The 24,791-nt window shown below is 39.1% G+C and overlaps 1 protein-coding gene across 2 annotated transcripts in view; it reads left to right on the top strand.

Moving 5' to 3' along the window:
* The window catches only part of CTNNAL1 (catenin alpha like 1), a 61,116-nt gene that overhangs the window by 22,970 nt on the left and 13,355 nt on the right, over window positions 1–24,791 (top strand). For both annotated transcript variants that reach the window (XM_081067734.1, XM_081067735.1), the window contains exons 3-11: window positions 1,259–1,446; window positions 3,083–3,202; window positions 6,501–6,590; window positions 7,640–7,810; window positions 11,277–11,477; window positions 13,635–13,721; window positions 17,441–17,599; window positions 19,495–19,587; window positions 21,995–22,145. In XM_081067734.1, coding sequence (XP_080923860.1) covers window positions 1,259–1,446; window positions 3,083–3,202; window positions 6,501–6,590; window positions 7,640–7,810; window positions 11,277–11,477; window positions 13,635–13,721; window positions 17,441–17,599; window positions 19,495–19,587; window positions 21,995–22,145 — 1,260 coding nt within the window. The remainder of the gene's footprint in view (window positions 1–1,258; window positions 1,447–3,082; window positions 3,203–6,500; window positions 6,591–7,639; window positions 7,811–11,276; window positions 11,478–13,634; window positions 13,722–17,440; window positions 17,600–19,494; window positions 19,588–21,994; window positions 22,146–24,791) is intronic.

Below are 24,791 nucleotides of genomic sequence, written 5' to 3'. Positions count from 1 at the left end.
CACCATGATAGCGCAAAATCGCGAATCTTCAATGCATATGTAAAGAAATATACGGTAACCCGAATTTACCACACTCGCAAAATCGCACACAGCCGACCATACACCCAGTATGGTATCGCGATTCGCGATTTTGCGCTATCATACTGGGTGTATGCTCGGCTGTGTGCGATTTTGCGAGTGTGGTAAAATCGCATAACAGCAAAATCGCATAACAGCCGAGCATACACCCAGCAGCGCTGCTGATGCCTGAACGGTATGTGGAATGAAGTGGGCGGGCATCGGGAGGCCACTATGGCACGGGGCAAGCACTATGGGCAGTCTATCTGAAGTACCTGGTGTATAAGATGACCCCCCCACTTGGAGGCATATTTTTCGGGGCCAAAAAATCGTCTTATACGCCGGCAAATACGGTACTTGTATTGTTTTAACTATTGATAATTGCCATTATAGAGGTCAGCATGTTTTCATAGCAACAGTGAAGAAGTGACTTTTGATAGAGGGTTGGGAGTTCATTTGGTAGAATGGTTCGTGCTGGGCATATAAGAAGTGTAAATTCAAACAGTAGGCTGAGTGAAGGGCTGCCTGTGGTTTGAATTCTCTGGAGGGATACTTTTCTTTCGTTTTGTTTTCCCATCCAGAACCCAAGCTGACAAACAGACAAACTTGCTCATTGTTTCCAGGTGCCTGTGGATGAGTCTTCTAGGCCCCTTTTCACTAAGGATACCTCCTATTGGGGCCCAAAGCTTTGTCTTCTCTCCCTGGGTGTCCATAAAAACCCGAACCCTTTCAGGTTGTGGAGATAGGCAGTGACACCCCCTCACCCCCCCACCCCCACCCACCCACACACACATCCTCCTTCCTTTTCCCAACCCTGGCCAAAACCTTGGCTGCTGCTCTTCTTATAGGTTCTTCTTAGGTTATTGGCTCCTGCGATTTCTCTTACTATCTTGTGATGCAGGAGGCTTTTTAGATCGTGTGGTTTGCCATATCCTTGGAAACAAAAGCTGTATTTTTCAAACCTGGTGAAGACAAAAATGTTTCACAATTCTTAAAGATGTGCTATTATGTTGTCATTAGAGAGAAAGCCTCATATGTTAGTCTTTGTGCTCATCCTGAAGAAGCTGCTTCTTGTTCCTGAAATAAGACTCCAAAGCTGAATTTCTACCCATTGGGCACATTACCTTCAAGATTAGTCTGGATTTTAATGTAAGTGGGTCATGTTCCCAATTTCACTTTTCTCCCTTGCCTTTCTTGTTAGGGGAAACAATTGCAGCACTTACAGATGTAAGCAGCTTGAATCACCCAGAATCTGATGGCCAGATCACCATTTTTACAGACAAAACAGGAGTTATAAAGGCGGCAAGATTGCTTCTTTCTTCAGTGACAAAAGTATTGTTGCTGGCAGACCGAGTGGTCATTAAGCAGATAATAACATCGAGAAATAAGGTACTTGCCTTTGTGGTGTGTCTATACTGGTCTTTCTGGGTTGTTCAAAAAGTGTTCTTTTAGGTTAATTGTAGGTAATTGGGCAATGCTTGTCTATTTTAATTGTTTATAACTCTAATTGTGTATAGCTTAACAGTGGTGTTTCTTTATTCCTGTAATTCTTTATTCCTGCAATTCTTTATTCCTGAAATGATGTGTGTACTGGCTTAAACTTTTCCATGCAGATAATATTTCTTCTCAGAAAACCATCATCTACTTGTTGAGGCTTATTGGTGAAAGCTTTGCATGTGTACAAATTTGGGAAGGAAAGCCAAACACCATGACAATGCATGTAGTAGAAACCTAGTTGATAAAAATACTGATTTTCTCAGTGCCTTTTTTTTCCCCCCCGAATCAAAGAGTAACAGTTTATAAGCTTAAGAAAAAAAATTCAATCACCCTAAGCCACAATTATCCACACTACCAAATTTCTCTAAATATTAACTGAGTAAAAACTTAGAGAATAGATTTAAACTCTAACTGGTTCATGTACTGGTATTCCTCGATCACCCAGAAAGCCAGGGTTTGGGTAATCGCTTCTTTCCCTGGGTAATTCCCTGCGCAGGGAGAAGGATAATCAACCAAGGTTTGGGGACAAAACTACCTGGCGAGTGCTGAGTGGATCGGAAGTGTAAGTTTGAAGAGAAAAAGAAATTGGAGAGGTGGATCGGGCAGTGCCAGAGGAATAGGAAAAAAATCCTTCCTCTCTTTGAAAGACGGAGGTTCTGCTCAGCTGGCAATCTGCCTCCTCTGCGATAGTCGCCTGGACTTCCTGAGCTGCCAGGGCAGGTTAACGAGCCAGGCACCCATCATATCCTCATTAAAAATAAGTAAACACAGGATATCTGTGTTTTCTTTACCGATCTCGGTCTGACTAAAACTAAGCCAGTGCTGTTATTTTAGAGGAAAGCATTTGAAAATATGTTTCACATCTATTTACTTTACTTCTAAATGTCAAGAAAATGCATGACATTTTCTGTTCCCTCTGCTTTAGGTTCGTACTCTCTGTTTCCCCCTGGCTGCCCAAAGGTTCTTGGCAATTAATTTATTTAACACAGGCGGTTCCTGACGGATCCAAAGTGTTTTCCTGTTCTCGAAGTCCCAAACCTTCCTTTCCACTCCTCACTCTGCAGATGACCCTCCCTCCACTTTCCTGGGAAGAATGGGGTTTCCTCAATCCTTGTTCACTGAACCTTAGAGCTTCTTTGTGTTGTCTTTTATCCTCACCCTCTTCCTAGTTCTCTGAAAATTTGATTACCTTAGTCCGACCCATTCCTACCTTCTCTAGAATGTGCTGCATAAATGATCTCTTCTCTTGTATATTTAGTTATCTCTTTCACTCTTTTTCCTTTTGATTTTCAAGTAATTTTATTTTTTGTTTTCTCTCCATCCTAAAAATGAATCATCTCCTAGATGATTCTGACCTTTGAGTCCTCTTCTCCTTCTCTGAACTCCTTGCCGTCTTCTTCTCGGACTCCTCCTTCTCAGCTTTCCCCTAGAATTTAAAATGTCTCTTTTTTCCTCTCTCTGTTCAGCCTTGACGTCTCAGTCTCTTTCACATCTACACCTGATAATAAAATATTTCTCTGTTTTGCAGGTTCTTGCAACTATGGAAAGACTAGAGAACGTGAATAGCTTTCAAGAGTTTGTCCAAATATTCAGTCAATTTGGAAATGAAATGGTGGAATTTGCACATCTAACTGGAGATAGACAAAATGTATGTATGTCACACACTTTAAAATCTCCAAATGCATGCATACTTTTCTTGCACACATATAACAGTTAAATATGTCTCCACCTCACACTGGGAAAGTGGCTGTTGTCTTCAAGGCCCAACTCAAGTGCTTCCTCTTTTAGGAAACTTTCCATTTGACTTTTCGACCAGGGCTCAGACAAATTAATGAGTTCTCTCTCTCTCTCTCTCTGTCTCTCTCTCTCTATCTCTCTCTTGCTCTCTATCTATCTATCATCTATCTATATTTATCTATGTCTATAAAGATGTATATATATATTTTATAGTATTTTGTTATATTATGTTGGTGCAAAAGTAATTGCGGTTTAAAAGGTTAAAAACATTTGCAAAAACCACAATTACTTTTGCACCAACCTAATATCTCTCTGTTATAATTCTTTCTGTAATTTTTGTATTATTCTGCTATTATAGCTTTCTAGAATTACTCTACATTAGATTAATAGTAATAGCCGAAGCCATTATTTATTTGCATTGGCTATGTGTTAGGTGCTTAATATCTATGAACTAATGTAGTTCTCAAGACATCCGTATAAGGTAGGTATTGTTCTTACTCTTTCACACATGAGGAAACTGAACCTGAGAGGATAATAATCCTTCCCATGGTCACTCTTCCAGCAGATTAAACTCTCTTATCTGCTAGGTCTAAAGCCTGTATTTTTCAAACGACACCATGATATTAGTTCTTTATAGGTGTGTTCCTCAATTCAGACTGTAAATTCCAAAGTTTAGGGAGGTAGGAGACTACATCATATCCAAGACTGACTTTTCCTTGTTGGGGTATTTGTGTATGAGTCCGTCTTGTCAGCAAGTTAAATATATAATAATTAACCTTTTCTTGAGGTACTTTGATATATTCCAGTAGGCTATGGTTTGGGGCACGAATTGTCCTGGTTGTAGCTAGAGTTGGAAGATGGCTATTGGTCTGAAAAGTGGAAGACTATATTGTGATGCTTCACTTAGTGCTTCTTGGACCATCTGGGTTTTCTGGAGCCCTCTGTTTTGTCCTGTGGACCAGCCCTCTAACAGATTGGAATGCCATCTTTTTCTAACACTGGCCCTCACCCTACAATACATAGTATCGTGTGTGGCTTACAAGTGCTATGGGTGGCGTACACACTTGATGCATTGTCAACTAGGTGAGTGACCTCAACCTTCATTTCTGATAGATACTCATGACGGATGATAGTCACCTGTAGGACATGGTCCTTTGGGATATGTCCTTGTGACCTAAATTAACTTTTGGATCCTGTGCAGTTTCTTATGTACTAGATATAACTTCGTTTCTTTCTTTCCTATTAAAGAAAGCCCTATTGGGATGCAAGTGAATGAGAGTGATATTATAGGGATAGCTTTGAGTCTACTATAATAATTTACTAAAACAAAAGGCAAATCATTCCCACACTTTAGGTCTTCGTTATTTGTAAGGAAGGGCTTTCCACCCAACTCACAAATGAAAAAAGATTGACCAATGTGGCAGGTGAAAATTATATGTAATTCAGGTTTCAGTGTCCATAAGTAAAATTTTCTCAGAACACAGCCAGGCTAATTTGCTTATGTATTGTCTACAACAGCTTTCACACTACGATGGGAGAATTAAGTCGTTGTGACCTAGACCATATAGTCCAGAAAGCCTAAAAAATTTATTATCTGGCCTTTTATTGAAAATATTTGCTGACCTCTGATTGATTGATCGATTGATTGATTGAGTTTGTGTTTATTATACTCTTGCTTATTTTTATTTTGTTACATAGTCATGTATTCTTAAATCATGTATTGTTTAACATTGCCTATTTTTAAACTTTAAAGGGGCAGCAAAAGTCTTCTGGGCCTTGCTTTTTTCACTCAACATTATATAGCTAAGTATGAGAAATTGGATGACTGGCTCCAATTTTTCACCCTGCCCAGATCAGCACCCTCACCATGGCCTTGTCATGGGCTGACTATTTCCCTGTCCCAAAACCTTGGGGTTGGCCATGTTGTGTTCTAAGGCCTAAAAATGTAAGTGCTGGCCTACCATCTTGGAGCAGAGCAGCGCTGGCCGACCCACAGACCTTCAGCTCAGGCAGAGCTGCCAGCCGAGCTCCGTCCAGATCAGCCGAGATCAGCTGAGTCCCAGGCAGGCTAAGGAGTCATGAGAATGAATGATTGTTGCTTTCACTGTTGGAGGGAAACTTGGGGTGATTTCTTATGCAGCAGTATTGTAGCCATAGCTGATTTTTACAGCAAAATTCGTGTATGTTGTTGAATGAACCTCTATGTGGTTTGTTCTCCGTCATGTGACAATAGCACATTCATGTGTCCAGTTTTCTCCTGATGGGTACCCTTTTGCTGTCATGAACAGTGCTGCCTTGGGCGTTCTGGTAAATGTCTCCTGGTCCATGTGGGCAAGACGTTCTCTTGGGAATATAGTTTGGTGAATCGTTTGTAGCTCTTGTCCTTATGAGGGTGGTCCTTTGTCACTGGCAGGGTCATGAACTGGGCTTGGGCGCTCATCTTCCCAATTCCAGACTCTGACCTGTGATTTAGATGGTAGTCACCAAATAGTTATGAGGAACGTTTGGTTCTAGATTTGATCAGCAATATTTGGGACCTTCTATGATAGCACACATTCAATCGAGGGCTCTAAGAAGAGAAACAAAAAGCAAAAAAAATTTGAAATACAGTTTTTGCTTCCGAGTTCATAATCTACTTGGGGAAAACTATATATCTACAAAGCATCTTAAGAACATTTCATGGCAGTGATTTGGTTGAGGTTAGGACAAACAAAGCTCATATTGAGATGAATAAGCACTTAGATGGAATCAATCACACATGATCCCTGAAAGAGTTGACTTCTAAGTATCTATTCTGAAGCAAATAGTAGCCCAGAGATGCTCAATAAATAAGTCATTTTAAATTAAGTAAAGCACAGGATGATTGTTTCTGGTTAAGAGTGAGGGCGTGAGAATGTCCACAGGGCATGAGAATGTCAGATGTGGGAGTCCACCAGTCCGAGAGCCACATGGCAGCCTTTCCCTAGGTCTTAGTTCCTGGCTCTGCCACCTTAATAAGGGCAGCTGTTGCTTTCCACTGTATTGTGGTCATGTATTTAGATTGAAATGGCGACATTTTATAAAACTTTAGGTTTTTTTTTTTTCACTTTGTCACTTTGTTAACAATGTTACTTATCTTATTGTTGAGTATTGTTATTGAGTAAATGATTTTTTCAAGAAATTGGATTGTTCACATGATCCAGTGCTCAATCATTTTATTTCATTGTTAGGATTTGAAAGATGAAAAGAAAAAAGCAAAAATGGCAGCAGCTAGGGCAGTTCTTGAAAAGTGTACAATGATGCTTCTCACAGCTTCAAAGGTAAGAAGATTTTTGTTTTACTGTGTTGTAAATTAATTAGAGAACCTGATTAAATGCATCTAATTTATGTAGTTTTTATGTTAAAAAGGTCAAAGTGATCAATTAGACTATCAGCTCTCCTAGCCAGATCACCGTTATGCTTTAGCAAGAATGCTAGCTTTCCTACCCAGCTCCAAACAGCAGTTAATCTACGAGTCAGCAACTAAGCAGAAGGTGGTATATCAGGTGCTGCGAACCCGGGCCTCTCCCACACGGTCACTGCCTGCAGGGTTTCGCCAGTCTTGTTGGGGAGCCAGCACATGTACTCCAGCAAAAGCTAGGCAAGTTAGAATCTGTCAAGTAACAGTGGAGTATGAAGTCAGCCCTTAGTTTGTTTATCCTGTAAAATCATCTCTCTAATGCCTTATCCTACTTTAGACAAAGTTGTCCATCAAAAACTTGTCATTCCAGATAGCAGTGGGCCAGCAAATTGGTGCAATTCAAGAATGAGCTAGTAAACATCTCCTGAGCAGTTTGTTTAGAATTGCCTTGTCTACTCAGAATATTTACTCTATGCTGGGGTCAGTGAAGCCACAAAAACAGAATTCACTGGCACCCACTTGGGAGGCTGTGCTCGTATCTAGACTCTTGAGTAGTTAGTTTTTCATTTACATTAATTTTTTTTCAAAGTCAATGATACATCCCCAGTCATATATCATCTGTTCATTTTTCCTCATTCTTTTTTAGTTCTTGCACATATTAGGCAACATTTAAAAATATTTTTAATCATGATGAAGATGTAGTTGGGTTTTTTCCCCCAGAAATTTTAAGTAAATTTATTATTGAAGTATAAAGATGTAGTTTCGCACTCTGCCTTTTTCACTTAACCTTGCTATCGCTTTTTACTCATCCTGCTTCCACTTGTAGTGAGGAGAAGCAGCTGGGTGAGCCAGGGACCCAGGAGATTTTGGTAAAGAACCATTTTTATTAGCATGACATGTTCTCTGTAAGATTTTGTGTGTTACCATGTGGATCACATCTTAAAATGGAAAGTTTCAATTGTTTTGAAGACGTGTCTTAGGCATCCCAGCTGTGAATCGGCCCATAAAAACAAAGAAGGAGTGTTTGACCGAATGAAAGTGGCGTTGGATAAGGTCATTGAAATCGTGACTGACTGCAAACCCAACGTAGAGACTGACATCTCGTCTGTCACTATTTTCACTGGAATTAAAGAATTCAAGGTAAGACTAAAGAGAATATATTTTGATTTTTTTCTTTCCATCTCAAAGGAGCATCTCTGTCTGTAATACCTATAGTTTTCTGTAACATTTTAGAACAGATGCTTCATAAAAGCAGACATTGTTCTTTAAAACAATGCCACGATGTACAAACTTTTTTTTTTTAATTAAATTTATTGGGGTGACAATTGTTAGTAAATTTACATAGATTTCAGGTGTACAATTCTGTATTACATCGTCTATAAATCCCATTGTGTGTTCACCACCCAGAGTCAGTTCTCCTTCCATCACCATATATTTGAGATGTACAAACTTTTAAAAAAAAAAATTTTTTATTGGGGAACATTGGGGAACAGTGTGTTTCTCCAGGGCCCTTTAGCTCCAAGTCACTGTCCTTCAGTCTAGTTGTGGAGGGCACAGCTCAGCTCCAAGTCCAGTGGCCATTTTTAATCTTAGTTGCAGGGGGAGCAGCCCAGCATCCCACGGGGGAATTGAACCAGCAGCCTTGCTTGTTAAGAGTTTGTGTTCTAACCAACTGAGCCATCTGGACGCCCCTTTGGCAGCTCATTGTCTTCAACCTAGTTGTGGAGGGCGCAGCTCACTGGCCCATGTGGGAATCGAACCTGCAACTCTGTTGTTTAGAGCTGGCGCTCTAGCCAACTGAGCCATTTGGCTGCCCCACGATGTACAAACTTAATGATCAGTAACGTTTGGCTTAGTGCAGCATGTACAAAGAACACTGGTCTTGGGTTCTAGTAGCTCTCTGGCCCTGATTAGCTATATGATTTAGTGGTAGCCTCTTGTCATCTGTTTAGAAGTCTGTTCCTATTCAGGTCTTTTGAGCAGTGCTGTACCATTCACTGATTTTGACAGACAGCAGGTCATTTCTGCTGGAATCCCTGCTCTCCCCTGTGCTATCAGGTTGACATTTTGAGACGTAGTAACAGTGATAGTATTAATGACAATTAAAATTTTAAATGATACTTTCTAATATTTATTGAGCACTTACTTTGTGCCAACCCTGTTCTGAGTACTTCAAATATGTGTGTGTGTAATTCTCACAAGAACTACTGTTATTATTCTCATTATACTGTTGGGGAATCTGAGAAACATAGATTAAGTCACTCGCTATCTAGGAAGTGCCAGAGTGGGGATTTGGATCGAGGCAGTCTGACTCAGGAATCCCCACCACATTAGAGCAGAACTTCTCATCGGAAGTCAGTGAGGTGGTGAAGCTGCTCTTTGGGTAAGAGCAGTGTCTGAGTCAGGAGGGCTCTAGGAAATCCTCTAGCATCACCCCTAGCATAACAGATGGGAACAGCAGGGCCGGAGGAAGTTATCTAATGCTCTAAGGGTTACCACCTCTCCAATAGGCAGGGCTGCGACAGGGGTGCTGGTGTTTGCATTTTACTGTACTGTACTTATGTGCAAAGGTCTAAGTAGGAACATAGGGTCAAAGAAAGTAATGGAAAGAACATTTATTTTTAGGGCTACTGTTCTTAATAAATATTACCTCATTGAATCTCTAACTTCCTTTTTAGGTGAATATTATTATACCTATTTTTTGAGGTATAGCAAAATAATCCCAAAGCCCCTGATGTTTTAGAAAAACCCGTGGGTTTGTAACACCCATGGGTTTGTTTATATGTTACCAGTCCTACCCTAAATCTCTTCCTGAGGAGAAAGAAGCTACAAGGAAGGACCAGCCATTTTTTTTGAGTTTTTATTGCTGAAAGGAATCTTACAGATTATTTGTCTAAACCCCTCTTCTTATAAAGGCTGAGGGGGGATATGTCTTGTCAAAGGTCAGAGGGTAGTTAGGAAAACAAGGAGGGTTAGGGCCAGGCTCTTTTGCCCCTGGATGCCGCCTTTCTGGCCACGTTAACTAGGGGCAGTGCCTCACTTGTGGCTGCTGCCCACTGCTCTAGCTGCTGACCCTTTCAGGTCAGTCATTCTGGAGGGCAGAGCTATTGTGAATAGACTCAGTCTCATCGGCAGTGGTTATCTTTTTGGCATCTTACCTTTTTTCTGATGGAGAATGTAATCTGTAGAGGGAATACTCTACTGTGTTCGGTATTATGACTATATGGACAAGTGTTATAAAACCATAAAACCGAACGGCCTTCAAAAAGCAACTCTACTACGGTAAGTTACCATTTAAAGACATATCAGTGTTCTCTCTAAAGCGAAAAATCAAAACCCCTAACCTAAATAGTGTGGTCACCATGACTGATTTTTATGTCGTAATTCTGTTCAAATTCTCAAATTCTCAGAGCCTTATGGTCAATTCCATACCTTACTTTTTTATCGATGTTTTCCTAGCTTAAAAAAAAAATCCTGTCTACACAGACTGGAGTGATACTGGAGACAGCTTGTGCTGGAGGGGACGGGGCAGCAAGCACTCCCCTTCGGCCTCTTGACTTCGCCAAATCTTGATATATTCGTGGGTCATATGTAAGGATTAGCTTGAAATAGTATTTGTGACAGGACTTTAAAGGGCTAAGCAAAGGTAAGCTTTCCTTCTCAGCACACTCGTTGAGACCCCAATCATGACCATCACCACTATTGCCTCTTGGCCCAAGTTGTTTCCGTGACGTATTTCATGGGCTAGAGGTTAAAGAAGGTTAAAGAGGCATAATTTATGTTAGAGAGCTGAGAGAGAGGAAGATTGCACCAGGGCACATGTGTCCATCACATATTGAAGGAACTCTTAAGCACTGGATGGCTGAAGTGAAACGTTGTTTGGGGTCTTGGGGGGTGAGTTAGACAGAGAGGAACATAAAGAGAACCCGAGAGGGTTTTGTGCCACCCAAGGGAAGTTTGGGCTTGGTTTTATAGGTGGTGAGGAGCCAATGAGAGGAAGGTGGCAATATCGGAAGCTTTGCTTTGCAGAAAGATGATACAGGCCTGTTGGTAGAGGATGTGTTGCTCAGGGAGTTGCTGTTGGGGACATAAGACAAAATGTAGGGAGACCACTGAGGCGACTGGGAGAGTTGTGCTGAATTCATTAAGGAAAACTTGATGCCTTTCCCAGTACTTCGCATACACTCTGTGCTCCACACCTTTCCCCCTGGGCTCAGTTCATGTTCACAGTTGGGTGTAACGTTTGCTAGGATTTGGCCTCGGCATTTTCTCAGATGCAGATCTTTTACCTGGAGGCTGGTTCGTTTTTTTCCTACCAGCTGCTACATGATAATGCTCTTTCTGCCTCAGTGTTCACTGATCTCGTAGGAATGTTGTACTAACAACCATTGGAGTGAAGCTCTGCATGGCCATTGGTGGCTCCTGAACAGGGTGTCCTCCTGGGCTAGTGGAGAATGTAATCATCACTGGAGGGGGCATTTCCCCTGAGCCCTCAGACAGGGAAAGAAATTGCTAGTGTCTTCTTGGGCGCTGCTAGAAATTACAGTCCATGTGGCTTAGTGGGAACAGTGATGTATATGGATATATATATCCTTTTTGTTCTCAGGTGAATATTGAAACTCTTCGGGAGAATCTTTGTTTTGAGTCAAAAGAGAATCTTTCGGCGACTTTGGAAGCCATCTTGGAGCGTACAGAGGACTTCACTGATTCTGCCTACACCAGCCATGAGCACCGGGAACGCATCTTGGAACTGTCAGCTCATGTGAGGATGGAACTGCAGCAGCTAATATCGGTGTGGAGTCAAGCTGTAAGAACTTCTTTTCATGAAAATCAATTTTATATAATAGCTTTTCCTTACAGTCTTGAGAAATGTGGAAGGTAGCCTAATCACCAGGAATATCAATGTGGTCCAGTGAGACAGAATGTCTCTCTCATTCCTTGTTGCCCTCGTACTTGGCCAAAGCATCTGTGCCATATAGCATGCACAGTACTCAACGTTTCGAGGCCTGTTCCTCATCGTGGTCCGTTTGGATTCTGTGCCACCGTCACCATTACTAGTTCACCCTGTTGTCTGCACTCCTGCACCAAACTCATCTCTGGAAAACTCCTCTCCAAAATGCTTCTTCAAAGTGAAGAGCAGAGGAGTAGACCCTACCTAGAGGTTCTTGGGGCCTGAGTCTTACTACTGGAGCCAGTCAGATGTGTGCAATTCTTAACTCTGAGGACAGCTGATTTACAGACACAGCGATTTAGAAAACTCACTAAGGTTTAGATGCAGTGAAGACAACGGTAGGTCCAGCTGGCAGGGGAAAGATTTTTTTACCCTTGCTCAGATTCCTGGTCTAAGGTTGGTGGGCAGCCTCTTAAAGAGCCTTAGACAGGCTGCTGCTATGCTTAACACATGGGAAGTTATTGGGCAAGAGTGGTAAAGACTGATGGGAGTGGGGCTACACAGGAAGTGTACCCAATTTCTTATATAGGTTGGATTACAAAATTGAGAGACAGAGGCGTGAGATCCGTTGATTTATTTCTTAGACCTAGGCTATGTCAAAAAAAGTATTGAACATGGTTTTCATCATATAACATGGATAGAACAAATCTGGAAGTCTTGAACAAAAGCTTTGGCAGTAAAGATGAAGAAGAAGGCTGAATGTGGTCGAGAGTGTACTGAACAAAGCAGCGGTTTACTTCCTTGTAAATGAATCACTTTATGAACGAAGAGTGGTTATGAATCAGATTTCTCTCCTATTTTCTTGGCATCCCAACATTGCAAATGCTCATGTTGACAGGAACACTTCACCTAGAGTAGCTTGGTGTCTGGGATAAAAGCAATATTCTGTGTTTAGTTTGAATTATCTATGTGATATCTAATCTGAAATACAGATTGCATCAGTGTTACATTTTAAGCCTGATATTCAGTATAAAGAGTTCCTGAGAGGAAATGCTCATCTGTGATGGGAATCTGAGTTTATCAGTACTTAAATTTGCAATTAGCATGTTTCACATATTTTATAAGCACTCAGATCTCTGATTCTGCCTGCCAGATATATTGTTCATTCATTCATTCATTTCAGTAGTTGTTTCTGAGTGCCTTTTATATGCCAGGCACTGGAAATCTAAAGAAGAAAAATATAAAATATTTGCCTGCAAGCATTTTGCAATGTAGAAAAATGTGGGAAGGGGTGAGACAAGTACACAAAGTTTTGTTAAGTGTCCAAAGCGAAGATACAGATCATGCAGTGAGAGGATTAGAAGGAGGATGAATTTTTATTTAGGGAGAGAAATCAAAAAGTCTTCTTGAAGATATTGACATTAAACTTTGATCTATTCATTCAAAGACCTGACTACCTCGTGCTTCTCATTGTGCTGTGCCTGGTATTGTGGATTCAGTGATGAGCAAAATAAATGTGATCCCAGCCTTCGTGGAGCTTACCAAAGCCTAGTAGGGAAGATAGACATTAAACAACAACAACAACAAACAATCAAAAAGTAAATAAAAGTAAATATGTAATTGCATGCTAGACTGATCAGAGAAAAGATTAGAGTGGGTAAGAAGCGGGTCTGATTTAGATTGTGTGATCTGAGAAGGCCTTTCTGAGAAAGAGACAGTTATGTAAGGACTTGAAGATGAATAGGATTTTAGTTTTTAACTAGGTTAAGAGTGATGAGACGAGCATCCCAGGCAGAAAATTAAATAGTTTAGTTTTACACATGATAAAAATTTATTATGAAAGAAAATTAGATTTTAGAAGTTAACCTGTTTATAATTAGAGTGGGAAAATATAACTAATTAAAATCTTACTTCCCATTCTAACTATAAGCAGGTAAATTTTTGAGATCTACTTTTCTTATAGTTCACAGAATGATACTAAAAATTTATTATAATTTATAGTTCAAGTAAAATTAGAATTACCAGACGCAAAAGGTGAAGTAATACTACATATGTACTTTTTAAAATTTTTAGCAAAACAAGAAATCAAAAAGCGTCGCTGAAGAACTGGAGCTCAGTATATTGAAAATCAGTTACAGCCTCAATGAACTTAAGAAAGAAGTAAGTATAGTTTGAAATCTAGCCCCTTTTAATTCTTTACTAATTTTCATATTATGTGTGTGAAATGCATTAGTATTAGTATGTCCTATTCCCAGAAAATAATTTTAAGTTTTCCTTTCACCTAGTTTTTTTTTTTTTTTACAGTTTTTTTATATTGGTTTGAGGTATACAAAACAGCATAATAATTAGACATTTACACCCCTCACAAAGTGATAACCCCCCCAGTCTACTACCCCTCTGACATTGTGTATAGCTGTTACAGTTCCATTTACAATTCTATTGACTATATTCCTTATGCTGTAGTTTACATCCTTTGACCATATGCATGTGTGTATATATGTGTGTATATATATACATATGTTTAGTTATAGTTGACATTCAATATTATTCTACTTGAGCTTCATGAACTAGTTATTTGAAGCCACTGTTTTATTAGTGCCATCATTCAAAGCTTGTACATGAATGTTCGTGCAGCTTTATTTAAAATAGCCCCAAACTGGAAACCACCTAAAATTTCATCAATGGGGGAACTGATAAATGGATTTTGGTAAAAGTAAACCAATTATTATTCAGCAACATAAAGGAATAATATCGATATAGGTAACAATATGGGTGTGACAATGTTACACTGAGCGAAAGAAGTTGGACACAAAAATATGTGTGTGTGTGTGTGTGTCTCTGTATATCTATAGATATATATGTATGTATACATATATACAAATAGATAGATGTGGATATATAGATATAGTGTATCTGTTTGGAAGAAATTCTAAAAAGGTCAAAACCGATTTATAGTGGCAGAAATCCTATCAGTGGTGGCCTGGGGTCAGAAGTTGGAGGATGTTTACTGCAAAGGGATGTGGGCGGACTCTTTGGGTTAATGGAAATGTAAATATTGATTGTGGTGGTGCTTCAATGGGTATGTTTTTCAAAGCTCATCAAACTGTACTCTTGGTACATTTCGTTGTATATAAATTATACAACTTCATAAAGTTGATTTTTAAAAATGCTCTTTTGGTTCCCTGAATGAAATGTAGTCATCCCATGACTTACTCAGTCACTCTCAAGTCATTGAAAGTCAGTTGCAGTCAGGGGTTTGCAAGCTGCACACAGGCTGCCTGTTTTTCTAAGGAGAGTGTTGGGGGACACAGTCTTTCCCATTTGCTTACGTGTTGCCTACTGCTTTTTCACTACAACAGCAGAGTCAGGTAGTTGCAATAGAGACCGTGGCCTGAAAAGCCTCAACTGTTTTCTCTCTGGCCCTTTGACTGAAAAAGTTTGCCAATCCCTGCTCTAGGTCATAAAACACAATCTCAGTTCAAAAATGAGAATGTTCACTCCAATATAGTAATCATTACTTTTCAACCTTCGTTCAGTTTCTCTCCTGTCTCCCACTCCCCCAGCCCCACCAAGGCCTTTTGGGGAAAGGCCCTGACTCTTTATCACGCCCTTGTCTCTTTTTCACAGTCTGTTGTCTCTTTTTCATGCCCTTCCTCCCTTATCTAGTTTCTATTAACTGACCTTGCCCAGGGTGGCACAGGGAGAGAAGACAGGAAGTGTGTGTGTGTGTGTGTGTGTGTGTGTGTGTGTGTGTGTGTGTGTTTGGGGGGTGGAGGAAGGGGGGCCGAGAGTTCTTCCTGACTGGTGCCCTTGTAATATGCTTTGGGCTCGGTAGAGGTTTTAAGTTGACTTTCTCTCTCATGGATTCTTTTTTTTTTGATTAGTTCATTTATTTATTCTTTTCTTTAGATTCCACATGTGAGATCATATGGTACTTGTCTTTCTCTGTCTGACTTATTTCACTTAACATAATGTTCTCTAGGTCCATCCATATTGTTGCAAATGGTAAGATTTCATTCTTCTTTATGGCTGCGTAATACTCCATTGTATAAATGGATTCTTGAGTGTATTCTTCAGTCGCTCTCCTGTTGTCCCCCGTTCCTCCCCTTACTACAAGTCTCATGTCACATTGCTCCCTCTACATTGGGTGTGCCTGAAAGTGGGACTCAGGTAAGCACCATCAGCTCTCCAAACAGATCCTCCTCACAAAAATCTCTCTTCTCCCTTATGTCTCATTTCTTGATTCTTTTATATTTTTGAAGTGGGTCAAGGGCTCAAGAGAATAAAATTGGTTTTTGGATGTTTCTTTTATAAATTATGTACATGATGATCTATTTCACATCTTACTTGGTACTGACCTCTATGGAAACCTTCATTTTAACATCTTGTTAATCATAGAAGAATATAGTTTCCTATGGTTTTTTAAAAGCCTACCCATTTTTCCCAGCCTACTCAATTTTAACGAAACTATTGTTTAAAACCGTACAGCAAAAAATCCTTTGGTGATGGGCTTCATTTTCTTTACCTCTGAAATGGGTATAACCACATCAACCTAGTAGAAGCATTTTTGTAAGGATTAAGGGAGATAACGTCTATAAAGCTTCTGTCACTACACCACACAGAGCAGGAACTTTGTGTTACTCACCCTTCCTCTCTTAGGATTGTCAATAAGTTGTGTCTAAAAACATCTGTAAAATTTACGTGACCTTGGGCAAATCATTCAGTCTCTGAGGACCTTTTTTGTAGTCTGTAAAATAAAGGGCCGACATTAATATTCTCTAAGGCTAAACAAAATCTTTTAAAATTGTTACGTGGCATTTAGTTTCCAAAAGAAAGTATGCTGTTAATGTCTTTGTTTCTGACTGTAATTATTCCCACTTGATTGCATGAATGTGGACTACTCTATTGTTAATTTTGTAGACAGTCCTATAATTTGAATCGACATTGGATTACTTCCAGGAAAAAATAATTACTTCGTTCAAATAGGCTTAATTCAAGGTCAGATTTTTCTGGGGACAGTGTTATTAAAAATTATGTCTTTCTGGAGAACCTCAAAATAAACTGTCACGTCGTTATTTTAAAAGGCAGGATAAGGAGAAGATGTTGGAGTTAATAGTACCCAAAGAGATCCAGTCTGAGGGAGCCATGCTTAAAATCCATTCCATCCAAAGTCAAATAAAACCTTGTGGTTTTTGTTACCTAAACTTTTATCTGTCGTTTCTCCTGTGACCCAAGAGTTAGAGAATAAAGTTCTGAATATCAACTATAGGTAGATTGTAACCCCTCAAGGGAAGGGTTCGTGTTCTACTTATCACATATGTCCAACTTCTGTCCCAGTACCTGCCATGGTGTAGATATTTAATAAAATTTTGTTGAATACCTAATTGACTGAATCTCACATTGATACTTTTTCAAAAGTCTGACAAAAAACTTACTAATGATCACAAACTACTGTTTTATTTTCCTCTTAGCACTTTGCATACCATTCTCTTAATAGCGTTCCATTCCTCACTAACTTTAAAAGTCTCAGAAGCATCTTTTGAGGTAAGAGAGAAGCTGTGTGGGAAAGAGTTGGTTGATAGTAGGATGAAAAAGGGACCAGGCTACTCTGCCAGGATGACCAGTTCGTCTTCCACCAACAGCATTACTGCCAAAACCTGGGGACTCAACGATGTTGGTATCATTGTGCCCTTGGGAGAACTTGCAAGCTACGTAACTGCTACTATTACCACAGGGAACATTATGCTTTGTCCTCAGTCAAGGGGGACTGTGTTGAGGTTGCTACTCTTTTGTGTTTAAAATGATTTTGAGGTGCTTGGTCACTAAACCTGAATGTTGGTTGTCTTTCTTTCATCACCCTTCACCCCCCACTTCTGCAGCTTCATAGTACAGCAACTCAGCTGGCAGCAGATCTGTTAAAATACCACGCCGATCATGTGGTTCTAAAAGCGTTAAAACTTACTGGAGTAGAAGGAAAGTTAGAAGGTTTGGCTGAATATGCCTGTAAACTCTCGGAACAGAAAGAGCAGCTTGTTGAGGTAAGTAATAAGTGTACTTGTTAAAGAAAGTATAGTTTCATGATATCTATGCTATTATCAGTAAATATTAATGCAAATACAGTTAACTTGCATGAGCGTTTTCTCTCCTTAGGAATTTTAAAGGTATGTTTATCTGTTTTGCTCTCATAACAAATCTGGTGTCTGAAACAAAACAACCCAAATTGCCAGAACCCACGAATGCATTTCTTAATCTTCTTTTCCTTATTCTCTCAGAGAGATCAGACTTTGGAGCAGTGCAGTAGAGATACACTGTATGACCTTGTCTGTATTTGAATCTGTTGGGTCTCAGCAGGAAAGAGATGGCACACTCAAATTAGGATAATTTTATAAAGGAGCTCTTTACAGTTGCGCACACAAGGTGTTGAGGAAACCATGGGAGTGCAGTGATTGGGGATCATGATAGCAGAGCTGGGACCACCCCTAAGCCCAAATTGATAGGGGAGTAAGTGGTTACTGGAAACTGGAAGGGTATAGTCTTCCAGAGAGCTACCTTGAGAGGTTTTGATTTTAGGATTACCGTGTTTCCCTGAAAGTAAGACCTAAATGGAAAATAAGCCCTAGCATGATTTTTCAGGATGACATCCTCTGAACATAAGCCCTAATGAGTCTTTTGGAGCAAAAATTAATATAAGACTCAGTCTTATTTTTGGGGAAACATGGTATACACAGAGAGTCAGGTGTCCCTCCATGGAAAGGACATGGGAATAAAGGCCCGTATTTTCCTCATCCCTGCTGGTCTATTGGCCAAAAATATCTGCAGGCCACAGAGGTCAGTCTCCAAGGGCAAAAGTGGTTTTCAGAAGGAAGGAGAGTGGATATGAAAGGACAAAGAAAAGACATTCAGTATAATAGGCTTTCTCTGAACCTCTCCTATTCTGCCTAAGTCTCTGTTATGTGTTACCGGTGCTTTCCCTCCCACTTTTGTTATAATTCCAATTATTAATTGGTATTCTAAGCCTTCTACTTTTTGAGAATGTCAGATATCTGCTAATAAAAGAAATATATTCGTATACTTAACCCATGTATACTTAGTATATAGAAGGTACGCCCTCGCCAACATGTGTGTATAAATGCACAGATATGAACCATCTAGCTTTCTTCAAATTATCCAATATACTCTGCTCACCAAATCTCAAAGACTAATGGTTAGAAGGAACCTTCAGACTAAGTGGGCTAGCTTCCTCTCCTTTATATCTGAAAAATTCTAAGGAGCATTCTTAAAATGACTGTAGATACATCTTTTTAAAATAGTTTTGATACTGATTTGTTTGTAAATCAGATAGTATGACTGTAAGCAAACTTGCTAATTATAGAAATCCTGCAGCAAATCTTTTTAAAAGATGAAAAAAAGACAACTTTTTTCTAATTGCCTGTTTTAAGCCTCAAGGTTTTCAATAATTTTCACTGATATAGGCTCTCATATCAGTCTTGCCTAACCCAGTGTTATCTCCAGTGAAAGGTATGTTCATTAACTGACCACAAAGGAAAGGGTTTTTTGTTGACAGAAAAAAAGTGTAGCTTGTAGTAATTGACGTCATTTAGCTCAGAGACCTTGAACAAGTCACTTCTCTGAGCCAAGTATCTTCACACATTAAATGTGTAAGTACTACTAGATCCTTGCAAACATACTAATGGTCCATGACCACTTTGCCATGACCACACAGGAACTAGAAAAAATATGCTGGACCCTGTTTGTTCTGCTTTGTTCCTCAAGAATCTGTTGGTAACCAATATAGTATTATAATTTCTCATTCATGTACACAATTGCTTTTATAGATGTTAATGTTTTCTTTTCTTTATTAATTATAAAATGATGCTATGTGTTGTGAAGAATGAGAATGTGAAAGTTGACCTGTAGAAATGTTTTTCCTTAGACCTGTCGATTGTTACGACACGTATCTGGGACAGAACCTCTTGAAATAACCTGTATACACGCAGAGGAGACATTTCAGGTGACTGGTCAACAGGTATGATCTACAGCAGTTTGTTCCTTCTGTATTACGTCTTCTCTGAGTATCAGAACAAATTGTGTGGAAGGAAGATGTAAATGCTTCTGCATAACTACAGGCCAAATCTACCAAGAGAAATGACGATAATGGAATTTTTGTTGGTGGTGTGCTAGATCATAACTGATTATTCTATAAGGTTATCTCATCATCTGCAAACCGGACATTGGCACCATTTAATTGATGCCCTAGTTTATATCTACTTTAATGAAACTCTGTACAATGCAGGTTGTTGTAACATGTTTGAAAAGTAAGTGATCGTTATGTAACAAGCCATAAAAATATTGGCATGTTTTGACCCAGTAATTCCTAAGGACATAAGGAGATTAAAAACAAAAAACAAAGCAAAAGAAGATATGATGTTTGTTACGTTATTTATAATAAGACTCAACTGGAAGCAAAATAACTACCTGAAGTTCGGCAAACAATGACTTAACATAATAATTATGATAACTAGAATTAGCAATGTTGAAAAGTTGTTTTGTTAAAATGTTAGGTGATAAGAGCAGCACACAGGTTTATATATATACTATAATTGCTATTATGTAAAATGCACACATAAGAAAATGACTATGTGGGAATGAGAGTTCTTGTGTTTGGGAGAATAGTGAGTTAGTTTTCTCAGAATTTTCTACATTTGTCTTTATAATGTTCAAAGCCTTTTAAAAATTGATATCCATTGAATACTGTCCCTGTCAAATTAATCTAAGGAAAAACCTGAGGGACAGAACTTCCTATCTAAGCCCCCAAGTACAATTTACCAGGTGGTCTTGTTTCATGTATCACCGTCAGCTGGAAGGACTTCCTCCTAATTGCATTAGGTGTCAATCCCCTGGATTTATATTAACAGTTGAGAACAGCAAAAGTGGCTTACAGACAGTGGTGGTGTGTGCCCTCCAGCAGAACCATGTTGGGTGTTGGAGGGGTGATTACATGCTCTCCTGTAGAGAACAAGGTCCAGGCTTATCATGGAAGTAGGAACTACGTAGTTACTTGTGGAGTTTGGACTGTGTGGAGATTGGTACCCCTAACCCTTGCATTGCTCAAGGTTCAACTGTGTATGAGTGATTCTCATCATCTGCTGAACACTTTATTATATATATCCAGAGAATCTCTGTTTATGGGGAGAAACCAAGGTTTTCCCATTTGCTTGTCCAGCTGGGAGTCATCCTACTTGCCTGGGCTATAAATGTGTTTCAGTAGCACTAAAATAAAGGATTTGACTTTCCTGCCATGTGCAATCAGTTCTCTGCTGCTGTATTTTTGCAGCAGTGATATTAGGAAAAGTCAGATTTTTCTCCCCCAGGATGATAGAATCTATTGTCAACTTCTGTAACTCGAGAAGCCTTTTTTGTTCTCATCGCCTCAGCTGTTACTCCTAGTCTTTGCCATCTGTCTCACAAAGGGATCATTTCAGGAAACAGAGCATGCCTCTGAGCTAATTTATATTTATTTCTGGATATCTCTGCTTTAGCAATATCATTTTTATATTTCTTTTAAAATGTTAAGTTATGGGTGGCCAGTTAGCTCAGTTAGTTAGAGCGTGGTCCTAATAACACCAAAGTTGCCAGTTCGATCTCCGCATGGGCCACTGAGCTGTGCCTGCCTAAAAAAAAATTAAAAATAAAATGTTAGGTTGTATCCAGGGCACAAATAGTTTGCACACTGTACAATGGCTCCTGATTGAGAGGGCAGTAGTGCTGAAATCTAGCTTGTAGACTGCTGGCAAGCTATGTGTCCACCTTCCCTGAAGATGGGGAACCTTGTTCTACTCATAAAGCTGCCATCGGCTTGTCAGGCTCCGTGCCTGGGTGGCTATTACTAGTACCGCCACTGCTGTGCCCACCCTGGAAGAGCACCTGGTTTTAATTTTCTCGAAGGTGGCATTGCTTTGATCATATCAGTCTTCTGAAAGCTTTCCAATGACTTCCTTCCTATCTTGCTCAGAATAAAGTCCAGTCCTTACCGTGTCTCTTTTTCCATCACATGGCCACTAGAGACCATCCCTTTTTTCATGTCGGTCCAGTCACACTGGCCTCAAACACACCAGAAATGCTCCCACCTCACCCCAAACCACTCTCCCTAGATTTTTCTGTGGTTCCCTTGTCTTCTTCAGTTCTTTGCTTAACATGCCACCTGTTGGTATACAATAATGCCTACTATTTATCTGTAGATAAGATTGTAAGAAACAGTAAGTTTTGTTCTATTGGGTATCTCCACATTGCCCAACGTAGGGCTTATGTGTGGAAATTATTTAGTAGTTGTTGGTTGAGTTGATTTGAACAGGATAGACTTAAGTTTGGTCTCCAATGAGATGCTGAGAGCTAAGATTTTGAAATTCACCCCTGTTTATATTGTGTTTCTTTAGATAATTTCTGCTGCTGAAACATTGACCTTGCATCCATCTAGTAAAATTGCTAAAGAAAACCTAGATGTATTTTGTGAAGCTTGGGAATCCCAAATCAGTGACATGTCAACATTGCTGAAAGAAATCAACGATGTGTTTGAAGGAAGACGAGGTGAGAAATTGTCCATATATTGAGATATATTATTATTTTAAAGTAAGTCTATTTGTTTTTCAATCTCAAGCTTCAAATGCAAAGTCAGCTGTCTTGTCATAACCCAACTGAGTTCTTTTTATAGTAATCTTCCACAAAAAATTATGAAAATAATATTTGTTCTATATTTTACTGTTTAAGTAGTAAAATTTGTTGTATACCAGTGTAGTAGATTTCTTTGAATTAATATTAACATTCTAGTTTTCTTATTGAAATTAAATCATTTTCTATTTCTTCTAAATTGTTGTTTAGTTTTAGTACAAAGGTTCTTTTGCAATGCAGTAATTATCTGGTTTGATTATACTAATTTCATAATAAAATGAATGTAGTTATTTGATTTTCGAATTGCTTTCCTTCCACTTGGATGGAATGTCTTTCCTTGATGACTACATAATCTTGGAATATTTCCTATGGTGGGTAAGTTCATTGGTATTTCTACAATATGTAGAATAGCACCATATAACGTACAGGAAGGCATTGTTTTTACTTTTTATTTTAATATCAACTTGGAATTTTGTTTATTTTCCATTGTACTGTCTGTTCTATTGTTTATGTGCTTTTATATATTTTTTCTCTTCAAATGGCTTCTGTTAGTGTCAAGCATGCTTCTGTTTTTAAAACTAAAATGGCATTTAAAGTCACAATAACATCAAATTACATATTTATTTATACTGAATATGAACCTTTAAGCGTTTCATATTTTTAAAAAATATCCATTTAGGATAATTGCTGATATGCTTAAACATCAGGGAATGGTAGACTTTGTAGATATAATGTAATTTATAAAGTGTAATAAAAGTTTATCATGCTTCTACATTTGAAGATTTCTGTGATAGCTCGTCTGAATGGCATATCATTTTGATGCTTTGATAAAGTACTTGCAGTTACATGGGTTTTTATGTGAGGCAAGTTTCACATATATTAAAAGGTAGAGTGATACAATTAATTCATCTTTAAAGAATGATCACTTAGCTGTAATGACTTGTTTAGGAAATGAAGTGGCCTCCTAGTGTTTCTTGCCACCATCATCCACTATGGATAGACCAGAGTTGAAACAGGAAAATCCTATACGTGCTTTTGGATGACATGTTCCCTGTAGTTTCTTTTACTTTCAAGCTGGATATTATGTAAATGATCTCTTCTTTAGGTTTGTGTAACTTACCCTAAAAATAAATCAGGGTTACCAAAAAAAAAAAAAAAAAAAAAAAAACAAACCACCAGGGTTACTTTAACCTCCTTAGGGCTAAACAGAAATCCTTTTTTAGGAGGGAAACTCTGCTATATTCAATTAATGGGACACCCATTGTTTACATGGTACAGAACCTCACTGTTCAGAAGGCATCCTTATGTGGGGTTAACTGAGATAGAGTTGGTTGATTTCTTGTACTGCCTTGCTTTATCCTGACTTTTATCATGATGATCACAAGAATAGCTTTTTCCACAAAGGAGTCCAACTCTGGGTTAGCCATTATGAATTGGAATGAGCCCAGTGTCAGAGTGTTGCTCTTCCTGTACTGTATGGTTTTGATAAACCTGCCTGTTACCTTGTACCCACTACTTTCCATATGAAGGACAGAGTGTATTTTTCAGGTCCTGATTTCGCTGTGCTACGCTTATAACTTATGTTATAACCATTACTTAAAAGCCTTTGCTGTAATCTAGCCACCTTACTTCTCTGCATATCTTGACTTTCAAATTATCAGATATGTTTGCAAGTATCATTTAGCCAATCAATTAAGTGGCAAACAACATGCTAAACAATGAGAAAGAGGCTTCAGTGTTCTCATACTTGAAGTCAATCTGAGAGCTAGCTCCTCATCTTCCTTATCTGAGACACTCAGATTTTATAGTAGGGCCTCCTGAGTTTGTTTAAAGAACGCAGAAATCAATACTTGTCATCTGGCCTTTTTGTCTTTTCGTTCAAACCTCCCCTCCAGGGAGGCCATGGTCTTCATATTAGAAGGGACCAGGTTTACAAAAAACCTTCACTTTCCCATAGTAATGAGTGGGTATGAGCATTTAGAATTTGAGGTTATTTCAAACAAATGTCAAAAAGAAGCCTTCTCTCAGAGCGTGCAGACTGTATCCCTTCTTTAAGGAAGCTGAATTTCCTTTGTTCTGTTTGAACCATCTTAGAGTTACTATGACTAAGCTTCAGGTTTTAAGAGTGTATGTGGTCACCCTGTTTCAGAGCTCTGCACGTAATTTATCACTTGGCAGATGGGATGAATGAGTTGCTGTTCACTGAAATGGGGGGTACAGGAAAAGGAACACGCCTGTTGATAAATACAAGCTTATTTGGGAGACGTAGGAGTCTGGAACGAGGGAGTCATCCATCCAGAGATAGATGGTACGATGACAGTAGACATGAAGATATGAGGACTGACATAAGAAGAATATTACACGTAATGTTGGTAGGATTTGATGATTAATTGAATGTAGAAGTATGGGAGGGTGTGAGGTTGACAACTGGGTTTAGATTAGAATATCTCAGTTCTACTCCAGAGGTTAGCTAATAATCTGCCTATCCTTCAGTGGTTAGGGATTCATTTTAAGTGGGTCTCGAGACATGAATTTTTTTCTGATTGACCATGCTTTATAGAGCCC

The sequence above is a fragment of the Rhinolophus hipposideros genome (genome assembly GCF_964194185.1).
Source record: "Rhinolophus hipposideros genome assembly, chromosome: 11".
Classification (NCBI taxonomy): domain Eukaryota; kingdom Metazoa; phylum Chordata; class Mammalia; order Chiroptera; family Rhinolophidae; genus Rhinolophus; species Rhinolophus hipposideros.
Note: the sequence above shows the minus strand (reverse complement) of the source record. Positions and strands in the feature narration are given on the sequence as shown.